The sequence below is a fragment of the Xenopus laevis genome, chromosome 2S, assembly GCF_017654675.1.
Source record: "Xenopus laevis strain J_2021 chromosome 2S, Xenopus_laevis_v10.1, whole genome shotgun sequence".
NCBI classification, from domain to species: domain Eukaryota; kingdom Metazoa; phylum Chordata; class Amphibia; order Anura; family Pipidae; genus Xenopus; species Xenopus laevis.
This window is the reverse complement of record NC_054374.1, coordinates 105,078,255-105,099,284: the sequence shown is the minus strand read 5'-3', so window position 1 is coordinate 105,099,284 and position 21,030 is coordinate 105,078,255. Positions and strand designations below refer to the sequence as shown.

Sequence of the window (21,030 nt, the reverse complement as noted above, 5' to 3'; positions counted from 1 at the left end):
GTCAACCAGTCTTAAAGCTATTGATAGAATCTGCAAAGACAACATTAAGGCAAGGCATTCCACAATCTCACACCATATACATTTTTTAGATCACAAGCCAGTATTCCTCTCAACTTAAAAAAGCCCCACACCACCACCTTGTCTCATGTTTCTGTCATCCCTTGCATCTGTCCTGGATAATGCACACACTTCTTGTCCTTTAAGGGTGAATATTGCAATAGGAGCAAAGTTTGCTCCTACATTAAAAACCTGAAACAACAATGTACTGTATTTAGTTGTACTGAGTGGATTTGGAAAATAGATGGCCAGCAAATTTGCTAACAATTAGTGGAATCCATTCTTCATTCTATGTGTACAATGTTTTCTATGCCACTGGCTGCCACACAACCTCAAAGCACAATGGAACCACCCCATATTTAATAATTAGCAAGTAGTTTTTTTCCATCAAATGCAACTTCTTTTTTTATTCAAATAAATCTTTGGTGATCATGGCCAAATAATTCAAAATAGCTTCACTGGGTGTCAGCTCACCAAATGTCAGCTACCAAGGCATCTTGCTTGTTGAGATGCTGTTTTGTATACCTTATACATTGAAGTGTGTGATGAGGTCCTAGTGACTTTTCCAAGCATATCATGTTTGTGCAATCAACACTGCATCACTAAACAACAATTTCCTGCAGGAAATCATCTTTGTTACTTAAGGGAGCCAGTGATAGTTTAACAATCCAAAACTTACTAAGCTCTGTACCTGTCAACAGGTGACAACTCAATATGGAATAGTAAATCTTATTGAGATAATTAGCATCAGTTCTTTCACTGAGCTTTAATGCCACATAGCACAGAATCATTCTGCAACACTGATCTTAGCAATACATGCTCTGATAAATGTGTAATTTAGTTAGTTAGAAACTTCCATATTTAGCCATTTTATATCTAAGGTATCAAGAGATACTATATGGTCATGAATATCCACCTCATTCGCATTAGGGAAGGGGATGAAAACGGCCTTTAACACCATGGATGGCCACTACGAATATTTAGTCATGCCATTCGGTCTTTGCAATGCCCCTGCAGTGTTCCAGGAATTTGTCAATGACATCTTACGGGACCTGCTTGGGTTATTCGTAGTGGTATATCTTGATGATATTTTAATTTTCTCTTCTAACCTGGCGACCATCAGAAACATGTTTGGGAGGTTTTACTCAGGGAATAAGGAATAATTCATTTGCTAAACTTGAGAAATGCACCTTTTGAGTTTTCTTCTGTCCAATTTTTGGGGTTTAATATTTCTGGTAAGGGACTAGAGATGGATCCCAGGAAGGTTAAGGCTGTATTGGACTGCGCTTAGCCTCTTTCTTAACGTGCAACTAAAAGGTTCTTAGGTTTTGCTAATTATTATCGTCAATTCAATAAGAACTTTTCTTTGGTGGTGTCTCCAATTACGGATCTGACCAAAAAGGGTGCTGATCCTAGTATATGGCCTCCCGAGGCTATTCAAGCCTCTGAGTTCCTAAAGAAAGAGTTTGTATCTGCTCCCATTCTTCGTCACGCTGATATTACTTTTCCCTTTATTGTAGAGGTTGATGCCTCAGAAGTTGGGGCAGTCCTTTCTCAAAGGCATCCAATAACCAACAAGGTGCATCCATGTGCATTCTTCTCTAAAAAATTCTCATCTGCCGAAGCCAATTATGACATTGGTAATAGAGAATTGTTAGCTATCAAATGAGCCTTTGAGGAATGGCGACACCTGTTGTAGGGGGCTAAACATACCATAACAGGGATGCCCGCCACGCTGCTCCTCTTCTGTGTCAGTGCCGGTTCCTTAGGACGCGTGTGGTGCGCATCTCCTTTTTCTTATGACAATGGCGGGATGAAGTCAGCGCGCAATGGTGCGAAATTCAAACACTATTTAAAGGGACTTCGGCACTGAGATTATTGCCCGTCATTTGTTCATCCTTGTGAGTTCCTGGTGCTTTTTCCTGTATTATCCTGATATCTGATTCCTGTTTTGACCCTTGTCTGATTGACTATTCTGACTTCTTTGATCCTGACCCCTGCCTGGTAAACCGACTATTCTTCACTCTGTAACCTGACCCGTGCCTGTTTGGACAAACTCTTGATTGATCTCCTGGCTTTGACCCTTGCCTGTCTGACTCCGCTTGAATTTTGCCTGCACTGACCTGGCCTGCCTGACTACGTTTTTGTCTAAATCCTTGTACTGTGACCTTCTGCCCAAAGACATTGCTCAACGATCGTGCTCCACTGCTTGTCCAGAACCTTTGCTTGGCTCCTCTCTTAAAAAGACCTAGCGACATCCGATTAGCTGAGGGCTCCTCCAGAGGTGAAAGGTGGTTGTTAAAGGCAGAAGCAAGAACTGAGACCAGGGAGCTTAGCATTGGTTCTGGATTCTGGGTGCAGATTCATGACACCAAGGTTCTCTACTACATATGTGGTGGGAATGCCAAACAATCTCCCCACTTTGGCAATACATCTTCTAAATGACAACACAATTATTGGGACAGCAACTCCCTAAAGAACCAGAGGTAGCTCTTCTACAAATATATCCAACGAAACTTACCAAGCCCATTAAAAAAATTACTATTTCATGTATTTATCTCTGCAACTACCCTAATTGCCAAATATTGGAAAACCTCCACGCAACAGGAATGTACAACCAGAATAGACATCAGAGACAGCATGGACAGGGTGGCAGCAGAAAAAAGAAAACTCTTTAAAACTTTACCACAAGATCTGGGAATCCTGGTACAATTTATAAGCAAACACACGCCCATTTCTGAAAACTCTAACCGTAACAATTTATAGGCATGATAGCTGATTTAAGTTATACATGTTGATTATGTTCTTGGTTTGGAACATGTTATTTTCATACTGCTATTGTAGATAGTCAGGTGAGAAACCGTAACATTGAACATGCTTAAAGGGATACTGTCATTGGAAAACTTGTTTTTTTTAAAACGCATCAGTTAATAGTGCTACTCCAACAGAATTCTGCACTGAAATCCATTTCTCAAAAGAACAAACAGATTTTTTTATATTCAATTTTGAAATCTGACATGGGGCTAGACGTTTTGTCAATTTCCCAGCTGCCCCTGGTCATGTGACGTGTGCCTGCACTTTAGGAGAGAAATGCTTTCTAGCAGGCTGCTGTTTTTCCTTCTCAATGTAACTGAATGTGTCTCAGTGACACATGGGTTTTTACTATTGAGTGTTGTTCTTAGATCTACCAGGCAGCTGTTATCTTGTGTTAGGGAGCTGCTATCTGGTTACCTTCCCATTGTTCTTTTGTTTGGCTGCTGGGGGGAAAGGGAGGGGTCTGATATCACTCCAACTTGCAGTACAGCATTAAAGAGTGATTGAAGTTTATCAGAGCACAAGTCACATGACTTGGGGCAGCTGGGAAATTGACAATATGTCTAGCCCCATGTCAGATTTCAAAATTTAATATATAAAAATCTGTTTGCTCTTTTGAGAAATGGATTTCAGTGCAAAATTCTGCTGGAGCAGCACTATTAACTGATTCATTTTGAAATTTTTTTTTCCCCATGACAGTATCCCTTTAATTTAAACAACTGCTCAACCATTGTTTTCTCACTAATGTACTGCTCAAATAAAACTGAAGTTTTAAAATAGTGTTCAATATTAAGGCAAAACTTCTCTAGTGATTTGCTTAGTCAATACATTGATGATAATATAAAAAAGCTCTCCCTGAGCATTTTTTGTAAAATAAAGTAATAACTTGGTTTTCAGTTCCTTTGTTATTCTGTAATACAAAAGTCATACAGTACTAGAATATTACAACACCCTTAAATAAAACGTACTTAGTGCTTATTTGCCTAAACTTTGATACTCTGTGTTAAGACCGGCTTATTTTATGATGAGAAAATTGTGTGTTTTTCAGCTGTTAGATATTCAGTTGCAAATGTTTCTCTAAACTCTAATTAGGGACGTGCTATATATGAGCAGCAATCACTCAGTATTATATCTGCCAGTATTTAGCACAGTCATACTGTATATTTTTAAGTTGGCTTTTCGAGAATTATATTACCTACTATAATTTGGAGAGACAATATTTTGAAATATTCTAATAGGTTACTAGTAGCTCTGACATTTGTGAAGTAACTTTTTTGATGAATTTCCTGTAAAAGAAAACAACCTATTTTACCGTTCAGTTTGTATTTTTGGTCAGTGCTAGTACCGTTTAATTAAAAAAGAATAAAGAAATCCTTTTAATATATAAATTAAAGACAATTTAATAAAATGTAGCAATGATAATTTGCATTTTTTTTTCTTATTGAATATTTGTTTTTTTCAGTATTGTTTTCTATGTCAAATATAGACTTTTGGAATATAAGAAGTTATAAGTGTTATTTTGTGGTAAAAAGTTTTCTGGTGTTGTCAATAACAATACACAGTTTTCTGCAAATAGAGTTCATTGGGAAAATGTTTTCTCCCCCAAGTTCATGTGAAAATAATCCAAAGTGATCCGTGGAAAGTTTAAGATGAAATTTTCGTAGTCCTTCATCTCCTCCACGGGCACTTGCAAATAATTGAAAATATAGTTGTCTTTAAAATAGTAGTCTTTAAAGGTAAAGATATCCAACCCAGTAGACAAGATTAAATAACAGAAATGAAGTAGGGAAAAATACTCTTGAATATGAGTCAAGTTCTAAAAGGTCTATGTGAATTCTTCCTTTTCTCCATGAACCAGATTTACATTCATCGTAACAACAAAAAAAGCTCTGACAGTCTTTACCATCCAGGCACTCATAGACGCACGCCTCTTCAAACTCCTGCCAGTACAAAGAATTGTTTACAGTGATGACTGTTGGAGGTGGTCTCATGTCCAAAACAGAATAGTTCTAAAGGAATAAAGATATATTATCAGTCAGTGACACTTGCTCACTATTTTACTTGTACATACCAATACATTTCCCATGAACAAGTAATTTAGCAGCTATTGTATCCAGTAGGGTATTCTCTCTCCTTTTTACAAATAACTTTCATTTTGTAGGTATTTCACACTGTCATTTTTGGATTGCTGTTGTTCACTGGCAGTAGTATTTGCTGAATAATGTCAAAGGATCTAGCAATGTATCTATGTATTTTATAGTCTATATTATATTTGTATCAGTATCCCTATTTATAAAGATGCTTATTTGAGAGACAAATCTTATGATTTCCATGTTTTGGATAGTTACTGTTCATAGTATAGATATTGTCTAAAAGGAACTAAGACTTTACCTTTCTAGAACTATCCTGTCATCACATTTGGTCCTTAGTTGTCTCTCTAATAGAGTATTCAGCGGCCAGAGTTTGTCTGAAATACACTTGTTATATAGAATTATATTAAGCCATAACAGGATGCATTACATTGATGATAATGCTTAGCAAGAAAAAGGAAACAACTCTGCTGAAGCTTTAAATATGTCATTTTCAAGAAGACTGAACAGAAATATTTGCACAGTGATATCAGTGTTATCATAAGTGCGTCTTTTGCAACTTGCTATTAGGAACTATGAGTTCTTGATGATGACAGCAACTTACTGCACACTATGAATATTAATTACCATGCCAGCTTAATTCTAAAAGAAAACTTGCTCTAGAAATGCTGTTTTCTGTATCCACAATATAACTTTCTAAAACTTTACACAGTGCTTCATTTACAAAAAAACACCATTTGGAGTAACTGACTGTAATAACATCATAAGGCTCATTTACTAAATGTAAACATCATCTTTTTTTACCCAGAATGCAGTGTTTTCACCAGAATCCCAGCATAATAGTGGAATGTCTATCATTTGCCAGTACAGGATCCCTGAAATTACTGATCCAGTCTGTCTATCTTGACAAATATGACAATCATGGGACAACTCATGTTATCTGTTAGGGTACTATTATTTTTGCTAAACACAGCCTTACAACTGCATGACTATGTAATTCATGCACATCTTTGCACTGTATCTTGTATGTAGCTTCACATTTGGGTTACCCATTTCTGGCTTGCAGAGAATCATAAAGAGCAACTCAACATATAGTCTTGTAAGGGGTTCCTAAATGCAGGTTCTGTTGCTGCTTTTTCTTTGCATGTTTAGGTCTGAACTAAATCGATTGATCAAGGCATATAAAAAGGTGCTGCCCTATAAAAAGCTGATACCTGTAGTTAGATATGGGTTAGCATGCTGTGCTTAAAAGAAATAAAAGCTGAGTCCTTTCAAAAACATTCTTAACATTTAATATCAACTTGTCCAAAGATGTGTCTGATAAAATTACATCTAATAATATCTATGTTATGACCTGAAAAAAGCCTGCAGTTTTGCAAGTAAAATGTGCAACAGCCTATTTACAGTTTGAGCAAACCTTTTGCCGCCTGGTTGTCCTGAGGGATACTGTATGTGTGTATAAATGTGCTACATTTCGCGGCATATGTTGGTTCTATATGTTGGAGCTACATTTATCTGGTGTACTGCTAATGCTAATGAATAAACAAATGGAGGCAGTCTAATAGAAACCCATAAACAATCAATGCCTACATCTTTTACCAGTCTCAAACTAAATCCAATTTTTCACACTATGTCTTGAATATTTTTCAGGCTAGTTTTTACATATTGTGAGCAATATGAATTTAGTATTTGATTTTTAGTTTAATGCAATATTTTAGGGGTCATTATTGACCGAGTCTATTATTTGAGTGCATCTCCTTTTTTATGTATTAATCTAATAGGAGAGACCTTACACCACTCCCTTATATGAGTATAGATCCAACTCCTTTATAATAATTATGAAATAAGTATAAAAGTATTGTGCATTGCACAATTTACACAGTAAACCATTCCACTGGTTACTATGAAAATTATTTCTTTAGGTATACTAAATGCTTGGGACCTGGGGGTTGTCCAGATAAGAGACCATTCTGTAATTTGGATCTCCATACCTTAAGTTTACTAAAACCATTTTAACATTAAATAAGCCCAATATGATTGTTTTGGCCCAATATGTATCTATGTGGCTTAGTTACTATCAAGGACAAGGTACTGTTATTATAGCAGAAAAAGAAAATCCTTTTTTAAAAACAAGATTGGCTTAAAAGGGACTCTGCAGGAGATGGCCTTCCTGAAATTTGGAGCTTGCTGAGTAATGCGTTTCCATATAATGAATCCCATACCTGTATGCATCAATGTTTTTGCATCACAATTACTACAGTTTACAATGTATATCAAATTCAATTATTCCTACTCACAAATACTTTTTCAGTTGTTAAAATTGTTGAAAAGAATGAAATCCTTACCGATTTTTTCTTCTTTGTACGTCTTGGTTTTTTGCAGCTTGAATAGTAACTAAGTGCTGCATACTCTATTAGTGTTGCAAATACAAATAAGAAGCACACAGTCACAAAGAGATCCATAGCTGTGACATATGAAACCCGCGGTAAGGATTTTCTTGCTATTGTACTGAGAGTTGTCATTGTCAGTACTGTTGTAATGCCTGAATGTAAAAAAATGGTTATTAATTAAAAACATAAAAGGAACACATAGGGGATATGCAATAAACAGTCTACACTTTAATACTTCTCTAGTAAGAGCATAACAACCAACACACAGAAGAAGGTACCAAGTGCCAGTATAACACTCTTGCACATATACTGAATATTATTCTCTACCAACTGAATGTATAGTCCAAACCATTGGACTAAGCATATAGTCACCCTCTCAGCATCAAAGGTAATAAACTTTGTTCCCCAAGTTAATGTGAGCAGTGTTGACCCCAACTTAACTAATTACCCAATGCCTGTTCAGGATATTGTGGGTTTTAGTGGATGTCTCCTAATTCATCTGCTTTCCACTAATCTGCATAGAGTAGGAGGTTCTTATGGTAACTAAAAATAATATTTTTATTAAACATTATTCTATAATAATTGCATATTAAAGAGGCAACATAAAGAAAATTGGTTGGTTTAATTGTATTTGCTTCCCACACTGACTAGTTATCGGGGAGTCAAGTCATTGACTCACACTTAAACAATGTACAAGTAGATATATTGCAATTCATACAGTTGAAAATAACTGATTACACTGGGTATAAGAGTGCATTGATTTTTGCCACCTATTATATGCCCAATACACTTTTATCTTCATGCATTTCCCATAGGTTATCAGCTGTATTGATATTTTCATTGTTTTTTCTAAGTGCTGCTTCAAACCCTCATATTGTGATGGAAAACACTTTAGAAATAGGAGATATATGTGGTATTGTAAAAAGTTGAATAATGGTTGTTGGCTAGCAATTCTGAAACTTGGCATGATTTTATGCATAATTGCCTTCTGTGAGGAGATGGGTAGGAACCTTGACTCTATTATGACAGTGGATGTGATTTACAGGGGAGAACTATCTATCAAAATTTTAATATGTGTGATGTTAGTGTGAGTTTTTTTCTACTTAGACTTTGCTAAAGTGTTTAATACAGTGCCACACAAAAGGTTAGTGATTAATTTACTGAATAACAGTTATAAACTAAAAGATAGTAGGTTGGGGGTATCCGTAATTGAGATGGATTTGAGGGTTTTTGTGGATTACAAACTGTGTATTTGTAGACAATATCACAGGGGCTACTAAAGCAAATAAGGACTGTCTTTGCTGGAGAGAGTGAAGAGATGTGCAACTAGACTTGTAAAAGGAATGTAAGAATAAAAATGAGAGACTGTCCAGGGTGGGATTGTTTATTTTCTGGTAAAAGGCACTTGCGAGGAGAAATGATTGCCCTTTACAAATTTATTAGAAAACATTATAGACAGATAGTGTTGGATCTTTCCTCCTTTAGTAAAGATCAAATAATGAAAAGCCAGTCTTTGAGACTTGGAGAACTAAACATTTAGTTGAAGCAGCATGGATAGGACTTCATAGTGATGGCAGTGATTCTGTGATGGCAGATTCTACTAATGCCTTTTAAAAGTTCCTTGGATGACTTCTTGAACAAGCATAATATGCATTTTCTCATAAGATTAACAATTAGTATAGGCATCAGTATAAACACTTTATATATGTGAGTGTATAGAGTCGTCTGTGGGGTTTGAACTTGATGGACTGCCTTTTTCAACCCAAAATAACTATGTAACCTTAAGGCCATTTACAATGTTAGTGGTTTTGAATTGTGCTCTCCACTGCGGTCTGTGTAAAAAAAAACCAAAACCCACATTGTCGCCTAAAGAATCATAAACAAACACTACTCTGACAATTTTGCTGCAATTTGAACCCAGTTCATCAAAAACCAAGGTACAATTCTGTCAGCTTTAACACATTGGGCACAATTGTGGAGGGTGCAAATGTTCTAGAATCTTGGGCAAAAACACTGAATTGTGGTTTTAAACCTGTGTTCATAAATGACCCAATGTGTTTTTTTTGGCATTTTGTTTCCACATGTGACAGGATGACAAAAACCTCAAATCAAATATCATTTTAGACCAGCATGCAGAGTAATTTACAAAACACACACAGCTTGAAAAATAATAGCAATGAAATGAAAAATCATTAGACTGTTATTGTTTGTCGGTCTTTAGCTATTTTTTTTATTATTCCATGATTGACATTTAACTATCTATGTTCCAAAGCATAAGTAAATCAAAGTTAAATTAAGTTTTTGTACAGTTTATTATGACTTCATCCTTGATTGACTATTTCATTGTTTTGATTTAATTTCATCCATGATTTAATTAAATATATTTCCATCAAGCTATCATTTTCAAAATGACATACGCTTATGATAATAGATACTACCAACAATTCTGTGTTTGATATTTTAATCTTGTTATTCAAGTTTAAACAAAATATGTCTTACAGTTAATTAAATAAATATTAGTAGGAGTTAAACTATCTAAATCGGAATCATATGATGTAACAAAGGCAACATCAGCCCTGTGGAGCACAAGTAGAAAGTAACTTTGAAAGAGTCTTTAGGTATTTTATGGTCAGTGAAATTCAATAAAAATGAAGCCACAAATCTGTATAGAGGGCTGGAACTAGTGGTAGGCATAGTAGGTACATGCCTAGTGCGCAAAGCTGGGGGTCTGGACCCCTCTCACCGTTCTGGCCGCCGAGTGAATCTTTTTCCTTTCCTTTCATGCTTTCATGTGCTCATGTCCCTTTCGTGCAAGTGCGCATCCTTTTCCTATTGGGTGCTGCGACCGGCCAGGTTGCCTATATAAAGCAACAGCCCCCTGAAATCCTTCTTGCCTCAAATCTTTGGGTAAGACAACTAGCTAATTTCCCAGAAACCCACGAGTCACAGGAATCCTAGGTATCTATCTTGGATCATATTTTTAAAATAACTAGTTATTGTTTGCCCTTTCTCTTTAAATACATTGTACAGTGCTTGCATACTGAGCAACCCTTTGGAAAATGATCTAACCCTGCCTAAATAATGACTTAAGGATAGGATCATCACTGATATTGTCACCCTAACATACATGTGTTTTAGTAGATAGGAATTTCAGTACAGTCAAACAATATTAAGAATTGCAACCACATGTTCACGCCTCTGAGTAATAAGCAGCACTAAGAAATTGCTAAATATAAAATTGTATTTTCTTTAATGGGAGGTAAGCAATGTTACAGTCCAGTAAAAAATATCAATGCTTTATTAACTGGGCCAAAACTGGGATTAGCTTATCCTGGAAGTATAAGCTAAACTGCACGTGAATAAAGATTGTATATTTGTTATGCATCACATACTAAACAAAATCGAAGATCTGATCAACAGCTCATGAAGAAATAATTTTAAGCTTATGGGAACTTCCTCCAGGTTTTATATTACAACTCATGTCTATGTGGCTTTAGCTAAAGCTTGTTGTGTCTACATTTTCTGCTTTTAAAATAAAACAAGGTATCAAAACAGGGTATCATATAATGTCATTATAAAAGTTCTCTCATTCAGTAATAAAAACAAACTTTTAAACCTGGAAACAAATTGTGCATATTTATATCTTGACTTGTTCTTTCCACTTACAAAAGAGACTTACACAAAAGCATGTTAGGCTTTTTGTATAGGAGATAAGGTTATCTGAGCATAACATTTATAAAAATAGAAATGTATAGAAATGTTTCTTACCTAATGCTGTTCTTGCTGGTGTGGCATCTTTTTTGATCCAAAATGACACCCATGATAATACAACTGTTAATATGCAAGGAATATAAGTTTGAATGGTGAAGTATCCCATTCGTCTGCTTAAATCAAAATACACCGTCATTACAATATAATCACCTGTAAAATAAAAAACTTTATATTAAAAAAAAAACTTTGTATAAAAAATACTTGATATTATACAGGGTAAGTCTAATATTCATAACTATAAAATACCAAGTATGACTACGTATATTTTATTTCAATCTTGAATCTGTTTTGTGAAATTACAAAACTCGTTAAAGTCAATAGGTGACTTTTTTTACATGCAAAATTTTTTTTTTCTCTGCAAATTTTTGCCCAAGTGCATTAATGTCAATGGGTGTTTTTCCTTATGGCAACTTTTTTGTCTCAGCAACGTTTTTGTTTTGGCAACTTTTTTGTTGCATTGAATTTTTGCCTCAGTTTCATGAAAAAACATTGCATGCAAAATGTGGAATTTCGCTGCAAATACATTCCTGCCTAAAAAAAATTAGCTCATCACTAATCTTGAATCTTCAGTTACACATGGCTTTGATTTTTACGTTTTTGTAATGTACAGTAGTAGTGATACAGATGTAAAGCTGTCAATTCACAAGCCAATATAAACGGCTTTCTTGATCCCTTTAGCTAAGATAATATCTTGATCTCCCCTGTATGGAACAAAAAAAAAAAAAAAACATACAGCATGCATCTTAAAATGGCCAAAATAAATGTTAGGAAATCCCACTGGGTGAGAAACTCATTAACATGTTATTCTGTATGAGCTCCTATTATGATCAGCCCAGTTTGGTCCTTCATGAGAGAAGCAAAATCAGGGAAAATTTGGCAAGCGGATCTTTACCTGAATGACCAGTGATAATTATAAGCTACTACCATACAGTATATGTTCTGATGTTCTCCATAATTTGTATTCAAATACATAAACAGATAAGCACTCTCATTAATTTGTATAAAATAAGAGGGTTACATTTGTATTAAGTTGTAATGTTTATTTACAACCATAAGGTGGGTGTACATATTATACTAGAAAACTTAAAGGGTGAAATTAAAAGGAGGAACTAGAGGACCTAGAAAGGTAAAAAAAGAAGGGGTATTAGAGATGATAAAAGGAGAGATGACAACATCTGCTGCAAGGATCTGTAAAAGATCCTCAAGTAAGGATTTACAAAGGTGTAGTACACTCTGGTGCCTTAGTGGTTACTCCACCAGTCAAGGCCAACAGTGTATAGGGAAATACCCTGAAGGGCCTAAGCAAGAGGCCTTAAGGAAGGTTCCAGAGTGCCATTTGGTGAAGCAAGGCTGGTAGCAGTAAACTCTGCTTTGTAAGATGCCAGTGGTTGAAGAGTGGTAATGGGTACCATGAGCGAAATGGAGTTGTCCTGACCCACAGTTCATTAGTCTCAAGAAATGCAACAAGTCCAGTCATTTTACAATGTAAAAACATTAAACACAACTAAAGTTAAAAATACATTTCAATCTCTACAAAATAAATGTTTTTTCCATACAGTGTTAGATGTTTAGCCATTTGCATTGTGTCTTAGCATTTTCTCCTCAAAAGAATTTGGGAGGTCAAACGCCAGTAAATTTTCAACAATACAGAGAATGCTATTATTATATGTGTAGCTGACACAGCATTTATCCAGCTATGCGCTTGGTCTAATGTACATGAAATCAACACATTATCCATACTACTCTGTAATCTGGGGGCATTATATATGCCGCATGTTCTGGGATGTATACCGTGTATTCTGGGTGTCACGGTCAGCACCCTAAATTCAGAACCAATGCTAAGCACCCTGTTCTTGGCTCTTGCTTCCACCTTTAAAAGCCGCCTTTCACCTCAGGAAGAGCCCTCAGCTAATCAGATGCCGCCAGGTCTTATTAAGAGAGGTGCCAAGCGAGGGGTTCTGAACGAGCAAAGGGGCACGACGGTAAAGCAAAGTCTTTTGGGCAGACGGTCACGGTACAAGGCGCAGACAGAAAGCCTAGTCAGATCAGGCCGGGTGGGGGCAGGTAGAGTACAAACGGAGTCAGGCAGGCAAGGGTCAAACCAGGAGATCAGAAAGGAGGAATACAGATATAGCAGAGTTGGTTATCAGGCAGGGGTCAGGATCGTCAGTAGCAGGCAGGGGTCACAACAGAGTATCAGATTGCAGAAATACAGAAGCTTAGATAGCACAGAGGCACCAGGAACTCACAATGTAGAAACCTATAACGGGCAATGAACTAAAGCCCTTGCACGCTGACATCACCATGTTAGCATGAATGTGCCAAAAAAAAGGAGCAGAGGCACTCCGTGCCGCCCTTAGTACACAATTTCAGGAAGAAGAGGACGCTCCTCACGGCGGGCATCCCTGCCGACCCCCTCCCTCTAGACCACCCTGCTATGTTGTTACACTGGGCTATTCTATATGAAATTGACACTACATTTATTCTGCAAAGATTTCTTGGAGTTGTTTTACTTAAAAATGGCACGGCATTAATCCTGTCATGTTAACTTGTATATTATAAATGTAATGGGCAGGGCCAGTATAAGATAAAAGAATCTGCGTTCAAACTATTTTTAATTAGCCTCCCCAAATACAAACTTCAGCCTATGAAACTAAAAAAAAAAAGTTTAAGGAGATGTCACGTGATGCGAACGTGAGCGGACGTGCAGGCACATCGCTCCGTCCCGGACCGAGGAAATAGCACCTAAAGCTCCATAAGCCAGCTCCTACCAGTTGCCATAGCGGACTCAAATCCTGGGGAAGTATGCCCAGATCGGGCAAAACTAAGCCTAAACCTAAAAAGAAAGCCTTACAGAAACCACTAACTGATTTCTTTGACTCGACCGAAGCGGTGGTGAGTACTCCCAAGATGGCGGAGACAGGCCCGACTTCACCTGCACACTCAGAGGATGTCCCAACGGATAGCCCGGTAAGCGCTTATTCGGGCACAGTTCAAGACTCCCCGCACATTAGTGACATAGCTATCCTCCATAAATTTAAAACATTATTGCACACCGAGCTGGAGGAAATGTCAGCTTTTATTACTGCGCAGCTTACAAGGGAGATTCGAGAGTTGGGCCACCGCACAGATCAGGTTGAACTGAAACTCGACGAAGTTATTGTTCAAGTTAATGCACATGATATCTCTATAGCCCAGTTATCTGCCCAGCATGATGAACTGTTGGAGAGAATGGAGGACCATGAGAATAGGTCCCGTAGAAACAATATTTGTATTAGGGGGCTCAGTGAAGATATCAAAGACTTGCATAATGACATCCCTGCACTGCTGGCCACATTGGTTCCTGATCTGACTTGGCGAGTGCCACAATACAACGTCGACGAGCCTTACGCCCTGTTACGCAACTTCTTCGACAACACAAAATTTTATACCGTTGGGGGTTTCCATTTAAGCTTTCCTTTAACTACAATAATAAACAGCATGTAGTTAAGTCATCGGAAGAGGGGTTGTCCATACTTCGGGCATTACGGATCGTCGGACCCGAGATCGCTTCTGGCAGTCCAAGTTTGTTGCCTATTTCACCGAATGCATCGCCACAAGGCCCGTTGGCCACTTTGTGGAAACAGACACCATTGAAGGCGACCCGAAGACAGGACGTCGAAGACGGCATAATCGCATAGGCATGATACGTCAGCCACACAGGAGCTTCGAGGCATAACGATAATTCTTCAGGAGGCAACCCCTTGGACGGGAGGACGTCTCTCCTTAACAGCTTACACCCCCACCATTGGTGATGCCGCCATTTGGGAAGATTTTCCACGACATGGCGGTATACGATTTCGTGGCCCACATTCTGTGGCCAAGTTTTGGATCCACACTAGATTGCGGTTTGGATTTGATTGCTACCACAGTTAAGTATTTTTTTGTCTTTTGCTATGTTTTTTTTGGCTTTTTTACTTTTTTCTTTTTTTGTTTTTGATTTTTCTGCACTGACCACTGTTTTGAACTATTCTACTGGAATGACATATCGCACCTGGACACTGCTTATCATTTGTGAGAGTCAACCCTTCACCTCATGATGGCTGTATTTCTTACTCACAACGTGAATGGCTTTAATAGCCCTCATAAACGCTCAATGGCATTTCGCTACTATATGTCCATGGGAGTACAGGTACTGTTTCTTCAGGAGACACACTTTTCCAAAGTATCACAGCCTACGTATTTTCATGTTCAATTTCCACACGTTTTTCTAGCTAATGCGGAAAAAAAGCAGAAATTGGTTGGAATTTTTATTCATAAAAATTTGCCTTTTAAGCTATTGAAATGTGTACCAGACCCACAGGGTCATTTTGTCATAATTGTATGTACCATAGGGGAGGCGCTCTATACCTTGGCATCGGTATACAGTCCCAATAGCAAACAGAGCAGATTTTATAACAGGTTCTTCACATCGCTGTCTAAGCATAATCAAGGATGAATTATAATTGGAGGTGACCTTAACGCAACACTTAATGCTCGACGAGACAGATTTGATCCTTTAAATCCTACTAAAAAATATGTTGAACCTCTATCTAAAGTTATACATACTAAATTAAAGTCTATGGGACTGGCTGATGCCTGGAGAGAGCGTAACCCCTTTAAAAATGATTATACTTTCTATTCTAACCCCAATGGAACATATTCTAGAATAGATTATGTGTTGCTTAGTGTTTCCTTGACCACAAGCGTTATTTCTGATAAAATTCCGGTGTGTTCTTGGTCTGACCATAATCCTGTGAGAATAACAATATTAAATTTGCAATCCCCCAAAATAGCTCCTATATGGAGACTGAATGAAGCCATTCTCACGAACCCGCAAGTGCGTACGCAACTTGAAGGGGAGATAATTTCTTACTTTCAGATTAATGATACCCCTGACCTTCGGCAGTCTGTAATTTGGGAAGCCCACAAGACCTATATAAGGGGACTTCTTATTAAAATATGCTCCAGAAAGAAAAGGGAAAAAAGGGAACGAGATCGTCTTTTGACGTGTCAATTGGAACAGGCGGAACAGACGTTCCGAGCAAACCCTAGTAATGGAGGTTCTCGTCATCAGACAATTTAGGACAGAACTAAATCTTTATCTTATGGAAGACACAGAGAAACAACTCAGATGGCTGAAACAAAGATTCTACACGAAAGCTAATAAAATTGACACTATGTTAGCAAATAAATTACGGAACATAAATAAAGTACCCCCTACACATAGTATTTTAACCAAAACAGGGGCCATTACAGCCAATCCCCAGAAAATAGCAGAATCATTTCAGGAATTCTATTCACAGCTCTATATGCACCATACGAGCTTTGATACACGTAAAGCGGATCTATTGTTCCGTGATATACAGCTTCCTGCTTTAACTTTTGAACAAAAGGCTCTTATGGATCAAGCTATTACCGCGGAGGAAGTACAATGGACTATTAAGTCGTTGAAGACACAAAAGACCCCGGGACCTGATGGGTTCACAGCCCCATATTATAAGGCTTTCACTAAAGAACTGACCCCGCATATCGTGAACCTATTTAATTCAATAGGAGCCGGAGAACGGTTTGTCCCAGATTCTCTTAGAGCATTTATTACAGCTATCCCCAAACCCAATAAGGACAGTAATCTAGTTGAAAACCACAGACCGATCACTTTATTGTTAATTAGGAAAATATTAGCTAGACGACTTAATACATTTTTGTCTGATCTTCTTGACAGTGATCAGTCTGGCTTTGTCCCTAACAGACAACCCTCTGATAACATCAGATCTAAACTCATGGGCCAGTGAGAGGGGCACCCCTGCGGTGCTCCTCTCACTGGATATAGAGAAAGCATTTGATTCACTGTCCTGGGACTTTCTTAAGTATATCCTGCTTCGATATGGGTTTCCGGAGACCTTCCTGTCTTATATTCAGGCCCTATACGATCACCCCACGGCCCAAATAAAACATCATGGACTTCTTACTACTCCCATTATAATTGAAAGAGGTACGAGACAAGGGTGCCCCATGTCACCAATTTTATTTGTAATGGCAATGGAATATTTGGCAGCATTGATACGACAAAATCAGGATGTCAGTGGAATAATTGTGGAGAACCAAGAGCATAAATGTTGTTTATATGCTGATGATTTGCTGCTAACTTTGTCGAAACCTATGATCTCTCTGCCAAACTTGTTTAATGTTTTGGATAAGTTTTACGGGATTTCAGGTCTAAAGATTAATGTTTCGAAATCTGAAGCATTACCACTTAACATGTCCCCTAGTATGATAAAATTGTTAAAACTTAATTTTGATTTTGCCTGGACGAATACGTCTATTAAGTATTTGGGAATCCACCTGACAGATTCTTATAGTACGTGCAACTAATTATAACATTTTTATTAAGCACCTGATGGATGATTTGAAGTCCTGGGAAAATTTTTCAGTTTCGTGGTTTGGCAGGGTTAATATCATTAAAATGAGTATATTACCTCAAATTCTTTATCTGTTTCGCACCCTTCCTTTAGCACCACCAGTAGACTGGTTATCTCGGTTGCAAGATGCCTGTTTCCGGTTTATTTGGAATAATAAAAGGCCACGACTTGCTCGCAGCCTATTATGTAGACATAGAACCATGGGGGGATTGAGTGTCCCAAACCTTCGCGAATACTATATGGCAGCTCAGGTAGCTCAACTGTTGAACTGGTTTGTTCTAATCCACCCTCCTAAATGGGTCATGTTAGAGCAGGCTATATGTCAATGTAACTTCCTGGGAGATTTTCTTTGGACTCATAAGCTCTCCCATAGGTCTGAGACCTTTCCGACAATACAACACACATTATCTATGTGGCACAAAATTAAAGCTAATCCCACTTGGATATCTAAGCACCAGCCGATGGCACCTCTATTTAATAATCCGATTTTCTTACCCGGGTTACAACCGAAACAGTTTAGTTGGTGGGGCACAAATAACCTCACACATGTACGACATTTTATACTACATGGAAACATAATAAGTTGGTCATTTTTGAAAGATAGATATAGTATCCCAGATCGGGAAATGTATCGATATAATCAAATCCGACATTACTTAACTTCAGTGCAGCAAAAATGTTCCTTTAGCTCTAACACTTTTTTTGAATTATTATGTCTCCATCGGCCACGTATGAAAGGCTCTCTTAGTCATATATACCATCACAGCACTAAAACTCAACCTATAGCTTCTTTAAATTATGTACAACGGTGGAACATGGAATTGACGTTGCAATTGCAAGATCATGACTGGCAGGAAATTTTTCTAAGTGCTAAACGTGCTTCCACCAATGTTTTAGCACAGGAAACTGTGTATTAAGTGATCAGTAGATGGTATTTCGTTCCGAGCCGTATAGCTAAATGGAATCCCCACACCAACCCTAACTGTTTTAGAGTTTGTTCCGAGGTTGGGACAATGGCTCATATATTTTGGCATTGTGCTAGAGCACAACGTCTATGGATCCGAGTATACCACCTGATTTATTCAGTATTGCAAGTGAACTTACCCAAACGGCCAGAGGACGCTCTCCTACACAAAAAAATTGACGCTATCTCCAAGGCACAATATTCCTTAATTACACATTTTTTCACGGCCACAAAGCAGGTGATAGCGAAAGCCTGGTTGACTCCGAACTTGGTTTTCTCTGAAGTGAAAACCAGGATAGATGGAGTGTTTATTATGGAAAAGTTGACGAGTATAGCATTAGACAAACAGGAATTTTTCGCGAAGGTTTGGGACCCTTGGATTACTTACCGTTACCCAAACAAATTTAATCGATCAGCATTAGTGTATTGAGGAGGACCCCTCATGCTTTTAGGGAGACAGACGGTGAAAAGCTAGCTTTTAGACTGAAATGGTCATAGTTTATAAGGCAGTGGAATTTTTTTCTTTTACTTTCTTTATTTATTTTTTTCTTTTATTTTACCTCTTATTTTTCTTTATTTGTCTTTTATTTTCTTCTTTTGTTTTTCCTTTCCTTCTCCTTTCTCTTATTATGTGTTCTGCAGTTCTTCTTTTCTTTTTTTTTTTGTTATTGATCTATACGTATATAAGGAAAACTGCAGTGACTACTCTTTATACTACAAAGACTTGATACATGTTTATTTATCATGTTGTCTGCTATGTCTGCTACTTAGTTTAGACTTAGCGACATCATTGTTAGTAGAAGAGATGTACTCATTACTGTTTATGTTTGTGAGATGACTGTGACGATGTTAACGGATATGTTGTAATGCACGATTTCCTCAATAAAAAATATTGAAAGAAAAAAAAAAGTTTAAATATTTGGCAATATATATGTCTTTTAAAAGTTTTGTGGGTACAGTAATTGTAACGACTCACCCTGGTGGTCTAGTGGTGCAGCGGGGACGACAGTTAGACCATCGGCGGGGACGCCCACCACGCCATTGGCGGGGATGCCTGCCGGGCCACTCCTCTGTGTGCACCGGGATCTAGGGCGCGCGTGGCACGCTTCTGCTGTATTTATAGGCGCATGCACATTGGCGTGTTGACGCCAGCGCGCAAAGGCGTGAAATTCAAATATTTTTAAAGGCACATTTTTTTTCACTGCCCGTTATAGGTTTTTTCCTAGGGAGTTCCTCATGCTTCTGAGCTGTTTCAGCTGCTGTTTCCTGACTTCTGATTACCTGTTGTTACCCCTGCCTGTTTTTTGACAATTCTGACTTCTGTATGCTGACCCCTGCCTTGTAACTGACTCTGCTGTATCCCTTCTGATTGATCTCCTGGTTTGACCCTTGCCTGCCTGACTCCACTAGTACTCTGCCTGTCCCGACCCCGCCTGATTTGACTACGCTTTCTGTCTACACCTTTTTTTTTTGTAACTTAAATTTTATTTCTCAGCAAAGAAAGATACAGCAATAACATGTCGGATACAATTCTGGCAAAGACCAATGAAAAAAAAAATGACATGAGCTTCAAATAACATGGTGGGGTCTATCGCAGACATGCTTAATACGTGTTATACATGTTACATCGTATACATAACAATGAGTATTAAAACAAGTATATAAAGTCAAACATCATGGGAGAGGAGGAAAAGAAAGACAGATAGAAAACAATTAAAGAGGGGGGGGGGTGGGAGTAGTAGGGGAAGGGGTCCTATGCTCACTGAATGCTAACCACGTCACCATTCCATGCGTGAGAAGGGGTCACGGTTGGGTGGAATCTGAGAAAAGCTCCCAAGGAGACCAGACCTTGAGATACAGGGGGATTCTGTTTGCATCCTCGCCAAATTGTATTCATACCGTTTGATACCATTAACCCTGTGCTGTACTTCTCGGAGGGAGGGGATAGAAGAGGTTTTCCATTTGGCAGCATTCGAGATACGGGCCGCTGAAAGTATCTGGTTAGCCAGCTTTTGTGTGTGCTTAGAAAGCTGCTTGTATGGTTTCCCCAAGAGTACATGTAAAATGCATTTATCCAGAGTTTGATGGGTCACCTGGTTTAGCAGAGTTAAAATGTCGTCCCAGAATGTTAGTAATCGGGGGCAGAACCAGAATATATGGGGTAAATCCCCTCGGTGTCCGCAATCTCTCCAGCAGCTAGAGGAAGTTTCCGGGAACAACCTATTGAGCAGAACTGGAGTGTGATACCAAAACATTAAAATTTTAAAAACATTTTCCTGTTGCCTAACACAGGTGATCCCTCTTTTGGTATTATCCCAGATCGCCTCCCATTCCTTAATATTGATCCTTCGCCCTACACAATCATCCCATTTCTGCATATAGCTATGTCTAGATCCCGTATCCAGGGAGGGGCAGACTAACAACTTATAAATGGAGGAGATTAAACCTTTTTGGGGTAACCCCCGGACCGCCAGACGTTCAAAGGGAGTAAGTGGGTCATCTCT

General features: G+C 38.1%; 1 protein-coding gene across 1 annotated transcript in view; it reads right to left on the bottom strand.

Moving 5' to 3' along the window:
* Positions 1-3,556: 3,556 nt before the first annotated feature.
* The window catches only part of LOC108709725 (gamma-aminobutyric acid receptor subunit gamma-3), a 317,353-nt gene continuing 299,879 nt past the window's right edge, over positions 3,557-21,030 (bottom strand). The window contains exons 7-9 of the mRNA XM_018249809.2: positions 11,120-11,272; positions 7,307-7,503; positions 3,557-4,880 (exon numbers count right to left, since the gene is read on the bottom strand). Coding sequence (XP_018105298.2) covers positions 4,602-4,880; positions 7,307-7,503; positions 11,120-11,272 — 629 coding nt within the window. The 3' untranslated portion in view covers positions 3,557-4,601. The remainder of the gene's footprint in view (positions 4,881-7,306; positions 7,504-11,119; positions 11,273-21,030) is intronic.